Here is a 12,119-nt window from a genome sequence, read left to right on the forward strand (position 1 = left end):
AATATAAAAAAGAAGATATGAAACGTCTTTCTACTAATGGCTCATAGAATTTTCAGACAAAATCGAATATGGAAGAAAATGTAAGAACATCTTCTTACTAACGACTCTTAAAATTTTTTAGGTTGGGCACATAAATCAGGAGGATTAGTCAATCATCGAGTACGAGTAAGATTGGGCATATACATCTTGTGAAGAAAAAAAGAGAGTATAATTATGTTGTAAAATTTACTATCTAAATAACATATATAATATTACATTGAAATTAAAAGTAAAATGTTTTTTCATAGACATCAAGCGCATAAACGAAAATGTGTTCCACTACCTTATGATGTGATTGATGAATCTCCAAATTCTCTCAAATAATAAAACTCTTTACTCATACATTACACATACATTATTGTAATTATTAAAAATAATCTCATAATAAAAGAATATACCACATAAATATATATCATAGTCAAATTGATTTATCAAAGCAGATACCGAGTGTCCGGGAGCATATTCCAACCAAAAACATTAATTTACTTTTAAAAGGGGTGACAAAGACATCAAAATCTACGAAAAAAAATGGTTATTAGTTTAAATTTTTCAACCAAAGAAAAATCTCACACAAGTGTGGTAGGATCTCACAATACATAATTCAAATAAATTGTCATTGTCACCTTTACTTTCGTTGTTAGGGGTGGTGCCATTTCCACCACCAACCTAGCAAGTGCACACAATACACAAATCTTTGATGGTACCCTTTGAGGAGAGTTAAAGAGAGAGAAGAAAAGACTTTAATTTTTTTTTTTTTGAGACAGAAAAAGACTTTAATTTGAATAATTTATTAAGAGATTAATTTTATTATTTTTATAAAATACAATTATTTTATTCTACGTTTAATTATAATTATTTATTTATTTTTTTTATTATAAAGGACCGTTAGGAGAATTTAATTATTAAAAAAGACCTTTAATATTAAAATTATTAAGAAGGACCAAATCTTTTTATAATATTTAAGAAAACGAATCAAATCTTTTTATAATATTTAAGAAAACGAATCAAATTTTTTTAAAAGGAGATAAATATGTCTTTAATTATTTTTTATTTTTTTATAATCTTTATATTGATAAATTTTATTTCTTTTAAAATTTTAGTAATTTTTATTAATTAATTATTTAAATAAAAATTTTTAATATAAAAATTATAAAAACTAAATAAAAAAATAGTTAAGAATCAATATTTTAATAATTAAATCTTCTTAACAATCTTTTAGAGTAATTCTTTTTAAATTAATTAACTAATTAATCCGAAGTGAATATTCATAAATATCTATATAACATTGTTAATCAAATAGCATATATTAAAGATTATACAAAATAAATAAAAAATAGTTAAAAATATATTTATCTTCTTATAAAAAGATTTAGTTCTTCTTCTTAAATATTATAAAAAGATTTAGTCCTTCTTAATAATTTTGGTATTAAAGGTCCTTTTAATAATTAAGTCTTCTTAACGGTCCTTTAGAGTAATTTTTTCATTTTTTTTTAGACAGAAAAAGACTTTAATTTGAATAATTTATTAAGAGATTAATTTTACTATTTTTATAAAATACAATTATTTTATTCTACGTTTAATTATAATTATTTATTTATTTTTTTATTATACTTTTTCTCTCTTTCTTAATTAGACTAGTAACTTGATTTAAGAGACATGATTGTAATAACAAAAAACAATAAAGTTTTATTTCATTTGGTGAAATTTATTATATTAATTAAATGATGTCATTAAATCTTATCATATATCATTTTTATAGTAAAATTGTTTACGCATAATCTTTTTTAACCACCTTGGATTTGATCTTTTTTGGATTTTGTTCCACTCGCTTTTCTATATTTTAAAATCATGGTAAATAAAAATACTCACACAAACTACTTTTTATGTTTTAATTATTATAATTAAAAATGGATTACTATAGTTAACAATTTGAAGTGAAGTAGAAAAATTAAATATAGATAATAATGTAAAAGTTTTAAATGTATTCCAATTAAATTAAGAGAAATTCTTATATACACACTCCACATTAACCAATTGGTTACTATAAAATAGTTATAAGAGATAGAAAAGATATAATAAAAAATAGAATAAAATACTAAATTGGTCCTTTATATTTGGACATAATTTTATTTTGGTTCTTAAAGTTTAAAGTGTTCTATTTGAATCCAAAAAAATTTCATTTAATTTTAATGTAGTTCTATTGTGAGGTCAAAGTTAAATAATTAACAAAATGTCTTACATAACAGCAGTAAAAGAACAAAATCGATAATCTGGAGAGTAAGTACAAGTTTCAAAGGTACAAAATCAACCGTAAACGATGTATCAATACATTTATTTATCATTCTCTTGAGTTCTATAAAAAATATTTCATTTAAATTATAAGAAAAATAATAAATAAATATATTGATGCATCTACGGTTGATTTTGTGCCTCTGGAGCTTGTACTTGTTCTCCAAATTATCGATTTTATTCTTGTACTGCTATCATGTAGAACATTCTGTTAATTATTTAATTTTGACCTCACGATACAACTACATTGAAGTTAAATGAAATTTTTTTGGATTAAAATATGATATTTTAAACCTTAAGAACTAAAATAGAATTACGCATGTAGGACAAATTAATATTTTACCCTAAAAAATATATAAATAAGTGGTTATAATTATTATACATGTAATAAGGATTTTCTACTTTATAAATTATAACAGATGACATAATTTCTTTAAATTATATTTTGAATGAAATAGAATTAATATTGAATGCATGAGTTGAGTACATGATAGTGTACTGTGTACCCCACCTTTGGGAACCTTCCCTTTTGTTGTGCTTGTCACTAATTTTAAAGCAGTGTGGGGAACCCCAAAACTGCCCTTTACAACTACAACATGAGTTTATTACTTCCTGCTTTGCATTAACCTCATATATATCATTCTTGCCTTTCTCTCTCTCTTTCTCTCTTTCTCTCTCAGACACTCTCTCTTCTTCCCTTCAAACGGTAATGCTTCCTTTTTTTGCTTTGTGCTGTTTTTTTATTCTTCTTTAGCTTTATATGCTTCCTTCTTATGCTCGTTAAAATTTTGGAAGTTCAGGTGATCTTTCCTTTGGCATTTCTCAGTTGCTTATTATTCTGTGTCTCGAATGATCGATCAAGAGAAACTGAACAGGTTGATTTGCATTTCTTTTGTTTTTTGTTTCATTTCTGGTTTTAGATGAACATGTGATTAGTTTTTAGCTATGTGAGTTTGTAATTCCCTTTGTTCTTCACTGGATTATTTCAGTGGAATTTGCATCTGTTCTGAATCAATTTCATAAATGACTATGTGTTATGTCTTTATATTGGAATATTGATCATTGTATTTTGTATGATTTTTAAAAATGGCATTGTTTTTCTTTTTTTGGGTGATTTTTCTTATCACTATTAGGGAGAGAATTTGAATTGAGACTGGGGATGCTGCTGTATGCACCTCCTGAACATTGCTGATAGAGTACCTTATCTACATAATTTGTAGGCAAGAACCACGGATTCGGATGAATGCGTCTATTGCTGTAAACACACAAGGAATTTGGTGATAGTGTGAATTTTGAGGCAAATATACTTGATAAAGAAAGGTTCCTTGCTTATAAAGCTTGAAAGCACCACAAGACCGGGGTGCTTGTTTTGTGTTTGAGGAATTGTGTCTGAGAAATGGAGAAAAGGGGGAATGTTTTGATGCAAAAGTATGAATTTGGCAGGCTATTAGGCCAAGGAAACTTTGCAAAGGTTTACCATGCAAGGGACCTCAAAACCGGTGACAGTGTCGCCATTAAGGTGATCGACAAGGAGAAAATTCTGAAAGTTGGGATGATGGATCAAACCAAGCGAGAGATATCTATTATGAGACTGGTTAAGCACCCCAATGTGTTGCGGCTTTATGAGGTCTTAGCGACCAAAACCAAGATTTACTTCATCATAGAATATGCAAAAGGGGGTGAACTATTCAACAAGGTAGCTAGAGGTAAACTACATGAGGACATGGCAAGGAAGTACTTTCAACAACTGATCAGTGCTGTCGATTTTTGCCACAGAAGGGGTGTTTATCACAGGGATTTGAAGCCGGAAAACTTGCTCTTGGATGATAATGGTGTTCTTAAGGTAGCAGATTTCGGACTGAGTGCACTAGTTGAGTCTCATAGCCAAGCCAACATGCTGCAAACCGTTTGTGGAACGCCTGCGTACGTCGCTCCTGAGGTTATAAGTCGAAAGGGTTATGATGGAGCCAAAGCCGATGTATGGTCTTGTGGAGTGATCTTATATGTTCTCTTGGCTGGTCATTTGCCATTCTATGATTTGAATCTTATGGCACTGTACAGGAAAATTACCAAAGCAGAATACAAATCTCCCAACTGGTTTTCATTTGAAGCGCGCAGACTATTAGCAAGGATCCTTGACCCCAACCCAAAAACAAGGATATCCACTGCAAAAGTTATGGAAAGTTCTTGGTTCAGAAAGGGGCTCAATTTGAGATCAGATCAAAAGCGGAGAGAGGGTCCAGATTCAGCTTCAGCTGATTCAGATAAAGTTCTCGGCCTATGTGACAGTGGAAGTTCTTCTGCAGAGACAAATCAAGCATTGGTTAACTATAACTTAAATGCTTTCGATATAATTTCTCTTTCTGCCGGGCTTGACTTGTCTGGCCTTTTTGCAAGCATTGAGGAACAGGATGGTGTAATGAAATTTACATCCATGAACTCTGCCTCATCAATCATTTCCACGTTGGAGAATATCGCTCAAGTTCTGGGGTTGAAGATAGCTAAGAAGGATGGAGGTCTGTTTAGACTAGAGAGATCCAGGGAAGGTAGGAAAGGGGCACTTTCCATTGATGTCGAAATATTCGAGTTTGCCCCCTCTTTCCATTTGGTTGAAATCAAGAGATCATGTGGTGATACAATAGAATACCAGAAGATATTGAAGGAAGATATAAAACCAGCTTTGAAAGATATTGTCTCAGTTTGGCAAGGTGAGCAGCAACAGCAATAGCAACTATATGTGTTTGTATACTTAAACAAAAGATTCATATGATTTTATACTTTGAATTAATACTTAACTTACCTCTAGCTAAGTGACCGTTGTGACAAAGTTACTATTGTAATTGATTTGTTTATATTTATACCATATATACTATACATGGTCTTGTATGAGAATTAAGAATGTTTGATGAATTCTTAATGCCATTACACCATACCAAGTTATACCAACCTTATTATTACTTGGTTACAGATAAAGTCAATTGTTATACACACTGATTGTATCTATTGGTTGTTTATTAAATCAGTTGTATTTCTGCAAGAAATGTATGAGATGCCGGCTCTTCACTTCTATTAGCATTTTTCACATGGAAATTTAGAATTAGAGGCTCTAATGTTTTGCTGAGGATTGGATTCTTTAACAGTAAACACAGAAAACAAACAAAGAAAAAGGCCATAAGAAGAAACGAACAAAGAAAATTCTTACTGAATCTAATTTGGATGTTTCTGTCATCAAGGTAGCTAATTTACTTGACACATAAAGCTGAGTGTGAAATCTCAGTGTCATCCTTGTCAGTGCTAACCTCTTACCTCTTAACTCAATTCAATGTATACAAACTGAATGTTGAATCAAACTTCTGTTCTTTAAGAAATGAACTAGATATTGGTCCTCCATATTCATTTAATTATCTAGTCTCCTTTAGTTTGCTCATGACCCCATTTTTTTCAACATCAAATTATTTAATGACCTTTTGCATTGATAGAGGGACCTCAATTAAAATATATGAAAAATATAATTGGCACATGAAATTATGTTGCACAAATTAAAGCTGCCAAACAACTACTGCAAAACTACTAGCATTTCATTACTTGCATATCATTAAGTAGGGACGACTACATGTATGACTGTTATTTATAACGATGATATTTATACATTTTTCTCTGTAAATTCTAAACGAACTTGTGAATCTGAATTAACTCGAAAAATTACCTATTGGGGAGCCAATTAAATTCAAATTACAATCTGATATGAATTTGTGCCAAATACACAGATATTTTTGGTGTAAATATACAATTGGTTATTTAACATATGCCTTGCCATATTAACTACTTTTCTTACTTTCTCTTTTATACTCTAGTTTCCTTAGGGCATGTTCTATTGTGCTTTCACTTTTTGCTGTTTTCAAATTCAAAACAGAAACCGATCACAGCGTAATAGGTACCTTGCATCAGCATATGGTTTTTCATACTTGTAATCCAAGAGATGCATCCATAGAAGGATTTTCCTCCATTTCAACACAAAGTCCATCTTTGACCATTATAGACTCCTTCTTGTAAATGTACCTGCTTGAAGCCCAAAGAAACACCATCAAATTCACACTTGACAACACCAACAGGAATCCATAGTAGTAATCCAAGTGACAATCGTTCAAATTATCACCAATCCAACTCTTACTCTCACCCTTCCCTGTGATCTTGTCAACCATAGTCACCAAAAAGCTGTTCAAGAAGTTCCCAACACCAATTCCACTAGTAAAAAAAGTTGTGCCCAGACTCTGCATGTTTTCAGGGGACTGATCATAGAAGAATTCCAATAATCCAACTGCATGAAACACATCAGCTATACCAATAAGAACATATTGTGGCAATAGCCAGAATATGCTCATAGGAACAACATCTTTAGGACCAATTGCATTGTTTTCCTTTATAACATGCATTCTCTTAACTTCCACTGCATAAGCTATTGCAATGGCTATGATGTGCATTGAGAACCCAATTCCAAGTCTCTGGAGCAATGTGATCCCTCTGGGGTTGCCGGTTCTCTGGCGCATGAAGGGGACGAAGAACCGGTCGTACATTGGCACTGAGAGAAGCATAGAGAGTGTGACAAAGCTTCCAAGAGATGCTGCTGGGATTCTGAAATCGGAGCCGAGTTTTCGGTCTAATGTGGTGCCTTGTTTCACAAAGAGGGTGTTGATTTGTGCCCAAATGGTGCTGGGAATCAATGTTACCAGCCATATAGTGACCATTCCAAATATGAGTTTTGCTCCTTCAACTTGTGTTACTGTTAATGGTGCTCTTGGGGAACCACTAGTACTCTCTTGTCTAATTGCAGCCTTGTCCAAAAACCTTATTACACACAGAATTGCACACAAATTAAAATGTTATGATCTGATCTTCATGCAAAAATGATTGATTGCAAAAGAAAACTATGCAGTGATTTATCAATGTATCATTTAGTAACCAATATTGCCATAGGCTAAATTATACTTCAAAAGAGTAAGAGGTAGTATTACATATTACACCCACTGATTTGTCATCTGTCAATTTTATAAAATATAGAAATACTAAAATTGTATTTGAATTACGTCCTCAGTTTTAAAAAATAATATAGAAAATACAAAAATATTGTGTCTCTAACCTCGTTTTCACAACCTAATAAGTTTATATGCCTATTATCTCAGATATAGTTACCTAACTTAAATGACTTATACCTAAACTTTAATGAGGTTAAATACTTATATTAGCGAGTTAATACTAATATTAGTCTATGAAAGATAATTCATTTTTCAAATTGATCTCCTAAAATTTTGTTAATCATATTAGTTCCTAAAAAATATAATCACAAATCAAATTGATGATATGGCATGTTAATTTACGTGCCACAAAATAATTGTTCAATCAATTATAATCATGAACATATAAACTAATTATTTTTTATACATAGCATTAATATATCATATTATTATGTCATATAACCAAGGTAGAGAAAATCGAGATTTTACGTGAAATCGAAAAAGTAAATAAAAAACGTAAAACGTAAAATCTTAACAAGATTTAAATCATAAAATCGTCAGACTTAGTACAAATTTCGTAAAATCGATAAACTCATTTAAAATCGTAATATCGGAAGATTTTAAGAGTTAAATCGAGATTCTAGCTACTATGCATATAACATTTAATGTGACACATTATCATGTATCTAACAAATAAAAAATTTAATTTGACTTACAAGTATAATTTTTAGAAAATAATATAACTAATAAAATATTTTAAAAATTAATTCAAAGAATATGTTATTTTTAAGGGGCGATTTCAAATATTAATTCTCATATTATCTAATATATTGGAAGAGGTAGGTAATTTTATCAGTTTCTAAATGAGTATAAAAAGATTATGTGTGTGAGAATAAGAAGTGTGAACTTTTTCTTTTTAATATTGTATTATTAGAGGTGAAATCCTTTATCATGAACCAAACTGTGTGTTAAATACAATTATGGCCATTTACAAAACGTCAGTGACGTTTTGTGTTTCTTCAATTAAAATAATATATTTTTAACAAAACGTCAGTGACGTTTTGTGTTTTAATAATTAAAATAATATTTTTTATTACAAAAGGTCAGTAACATTTTGTTTTTTTATAATTAAAAATTTTTTTTATTACAAAACGTCAAATGACGTTTTGTGCTACCACAACAACTATGTAAAACACTAAAATAATAAAATATTTTTGTATTTCACATTAAAATTATTCATATATAAATTTTTTAGCCTAAGAAGTGTTATCTACTAATAAGAAAAACTGGGATAACACAAATTTGTGATATTGTCCTTTGGAGTGTAACATGGATTATATTCCACCCCATGTTGTGTTCACATGCATTACCACTAAGTGTGTGTTTTATGCACCTGAAACAGAACTTGACTAATGGGTCGTATATATGGCGTGTTAGCCATGCAATGTGGTTTTAAGGCATAGTTATTTAAGTGGTCACAAACTGTAGTGTCAGTGTGGACACAAATCCAAGTTGCTTCCTCAGAGATTCTGACTACCCATTATTCTTCAAACAAGTATATGCACAAGTTACTATTCATATGGAAAGAGAAGTGATTGATCAATATACATGTTTTCTACTGAATATACGTCATTTATTATTTAGCTGTGAATAAACCATTCTCTTCGTTTTCAAATTTTAATACATTTAAAATTGAAAATATCTAAATACAACAATATTTTACTAATATTACATATTAGCTATTATTTATCTCTGTTTTATGAATTTTTTTAGTAGAATAATAAATTATTAAAAGAATTAATAATATATGGAATTGTAAACATACCAATATTTTAAATGATAGAAAATTAAAACGAATATATCAGAGAATATAGTGATGACTCATAATTCATCAATAAAAGGATGTAAGAAGAAAATGTAAAACAGTATTGTATTGTATGTATCTTATGCAAAATGGATTTGTCACCAAACATTACTTTCCCCTCAAATAATGTTTCCCTAGTTATCGACTGAAAAAATGTACTAAATAATAAAAACATCCTTTGACTGCATATGATGCACATGGCCCAGCAAAATCAAAATGGGGGGACACAGAATCTTAGACATTCACCATCTAATTTGTCAAAGATTTTCAATCAAGATCCAATTAATGTGCTTGGATAGATATCCCTTTCCAAGTTGGATGGTTCAGAGTTTTACTGTATACATGTTACCCCACCCATAAGATGTGTAAGGCCACTACCACCACTAATAGCATGAGGTATATATACAGTGCTATATCATCATCATCATGATACAACAGTAAAATCACCTTAAATAAATCCCCTTCCACTAAAATTAGCACTAATTTGTCAACTATGCTTAATTAACTTCTCAACTATCTTAGTTGTTTTTGTCCCTTGTCTAAGTATTAAGGCGTCAACATATTTTTCCCCAAAAATTATTAAAAAAAGAGATTTAAGATTTAAGATTTAAAATAAACAAATAATATTATTAAAAATTGGACGAAATATTGTCTCAATATTATGTATAGTATTCAGTATTATAGATTTAAAAATATTAAATAAATTTTTTCTCACTGTAAAATTAACTATTTATAATTTTAGTTTTTTTTTAAATAAAAAATAAAATAATGTAATTTTGGTTATGAAATTGGTCCTAATATCATCCCACATATATGTGTTAATTAACTATATGTGATATGACTTTTAAAGCCAGTTTTCATATATTTCCAAAACTTTTTAAACCAAAACCATAATCTTTTTGGCAAAATTTAAACCAATAAATTGCTAACTTTAAAAAGATTGAGATTCATACGTAGTTATTTTTGTATTAAATTGATAGATAAAAATTATTGAATGATAATTTAATTAATTATATTAAATTATTTAATTATTTTTTATATTAATTTTATGTGAAAATAACTGTATATTCATTTTCAAATAATACAACTACTGTAATGAAAAAGATGTGATAATATTTAATTTGATCCATTAACTTGTACATAAATTTTAATTTAATCTTTTTAATTGTCTTTATTTAGTTGTTAAACTTTGCAAATGAGACTTATATTAGTTTTTAGGATAATTTTTAATACATAAACGTTAATAGAACGGTGACATAGACAGCCAAATGCCATGTTCATTTTTGTTTTGGCATTTAAATAATTCAAAAAATACATCATAAATAATATTTATTGAAATTTTTCTTCTAAAACAAATTATTTGATATTCTTTTTAAGCTATTTGAACACCAAAACAAAAATGGCGTGGTTTTACAAATTTCAAGACATTTGGTTGTCATGACAGCGCTTTATTAATACTTTTGTTTGCAAAGTTTGAGACTAAAAAAACTAATTAAAATTTTACAAACCAAATTGAGTTTAGGGTGTAAATTTAGAGATCAAATTGAGCATTATCTCAACAGTAGGCATATAAAAGTTATTGTAGTGTTGTGCTAACCTCAAAGTTGGAGTGTGATGAATTTGACGTTTGCCAGTACTAAGATAATATTGAGAGTCATTTTCATAAAGTTGTGAAGGGTGAGTGGGTAATTGAAGGCTCCAGTTCTTAAAAGCAGCAACGGGAACACTCATGATTTCCGTGGCGGGACTGCGGGTCTTGCTAACCTTGTGGCGATACATGGGGGTGCCGGCGTAGAATACGAGGAGCGAAATGAGTAGACCTACCGTAGGAATACCGTAGCCCAATCCCCAGCCTAAGTTGTCTTGAATGTAAACAAGGCCTAGGGTAGCAATTAGGGCGCCAAGGAATGAGGTGAACATCCACCAATTGAAGAAGGAGTCTTTCAGTTCTTTCTCGTTGGGATTGAAGTCGTCGAATTGGTCGGCGCCGAAGGTGGAGATGTTGGGCTTGGTGCCGCCGGCGCCGATTGCCATTGTGTAGAGTGCTGTGTAGAAGAATGTAATTTGGGTTGAGGAGGCCTTGCTGCATATCCCATTGCTGCATGATGGCTTCAACCTCTTCAGGGACACACCTATGCTCAGCATACTCATTCCCTGTCATTTTTTACCCACAACTGCGTCACCTTTTTACTCATCATGCTTATTTTGCCATTCTTTTATATTTTTAAATTATTTGTTCAATCTAAAATTTCATTTTCATCGTAATTTTTTTTATAAGATTTTCATAATAATTTTAGTAACTATCATGCATGCGTATTTCCTAAACTATTTTTTCATCTAAAATTTAATTTCATCGTAATTTTTTTATAAGATTGTCATAATAATTTTAGTAGCTAATAACATGGGCACTTGGACACATGATTACAGGCGCGCACGCACAGATAACATTTAAAAATATAAAAAATATCACCTTTTTTACAAAATTTTTAAATAACAACTCTTTCTCTCTATTTATAAATGTATACTTTTTCTTTCTTGTAATATTAAAGTAATATATATTTTAGTTTATTTGACTAAAATACTTGTTAATAATCATCATAATTATATATAAATTAGAGATATATTAAATATTTGATAGTTAATAATAGAGAAAGTATAAGAAGCTAATAGAAATTTTGTATAATGTGTACAATAGAGGTTTAGGAAGTATTAGAGATATAACCATTAGTGTTATATTTTTCTATCAGATTAAACTTTTTGAATGAGTGGTTTCATGACATGGTATTAGAACTCTAAATTCAAAAAGTATCCTTGGTGATTTCTAAAATCAGGTTAAGCTTGGACCAAAGATTTAGGCCATTGTACATATTGTACACTTAGACCATTAAATTAAATATATATAAAAATTAATGTGA

General features: G+C 29.7%; 2 protein-coding genes across 5 annotated transcripts in view; one reads left to right on the forward strand and one right to left on the reverse strand.

Moving 5' to 3' along the window:
* Positions 1 to 2,910: 2,910 nt before the first annotated feature.
* LOC107469267 (CBL-interacting protein kinase 2-like) lies at positions 2,911 to 5,296 on the forward strand. 3 transcript variants are annotated; one of them, XM_016088644.3, is made up of 3 exons: positions 2,911 to 3,034; positions 3,129 to 3,203; positions 3,462 to 5,296. In XM_016088644.3, exon 3 carries the CDS (start codon positions 3,725 to 3,727, stop codon positions 5,054 to 5,056), a length of 1,332 nt encoding a protein of 443 aa, XP_015944130.1. In that variant the 5' UTR covers positions 2,911 to 3,034; positions 3,129 to 3,203; positions 3,462 to 3,724; the 3' UTR covers positions 5,057 to 5,296. The 3 variants fall into 3 exon arrangements, with proteins under 3 accessions (XP_015944130.1, XP_015944131.1, XP_015944132.1); XM_016088645.3 differs by having other exon boundaries at positions 3,549 to 5,296; XM_016088646.3 differs by lacking the exon at positions 3,129 to 3,203 and having other exon boundaries at positions 2,926 to 3,034; positions 3,549 to 5,296.
* Positions 5,297 to 5,885: 589 nt separating this feature from the next.
* LOC107469266 (protein NRT1/ PTR FAMILY 5.1) overlaps positions 5,886 to 12,119 on the reverse strand; it is an 8,666-nt gene continuing 2,432 nt past the window's right edge. Inside the window, exons 3-5 of one of the 2 annotated variants that reach the window (XM_052255126.1) lie at positions 11,308 to 11,358; positions 10,802 to 11,274; positions 5,886 to 7,173 (exon numbers count right to left, since the gene is read on the reverse strand). In XM_052255126.1, coding sequence (XP_052111086.1) covers positions 6,288 to 7,173; positions 10,802 to 11,274; positions 11,308 to 11,358 — 1,410 coding nt within the window. In that variant the 3' untranslated portion in view covers positions 5,886 to 6,287. Of the gene's footprint in view, positions 7,174 to 10,801; positions 11,359 to 12,119 lie in introns of both variants that reach the window. The other variant, XM_016088642.3, reaches the window with a different exon arrangement.

This window comes from Arachis duranensis, chromosome 10 (assembly GCF_000817695.3).
Source record: "Arachis duranensis cultivar V14167 chromosome 10, aradu.V14167.gnm2.J7QH, whole genome shotgun sequence".
NCBI lineage: Eukaryota > Viridiplantae > Streptophyta > Magnoliopsida > Fabales > Fabaceae > Arachis > Arachis duranensis.

Coding starts and splice junctions, on each gene's coding strand:
- LOC107469267 (XM_016088644.3), top strand. CDS start 3,725: ATGGAGAAAAGGGGGAATGTTTTGATGCAAAAGTATGAATTTGGCAGG.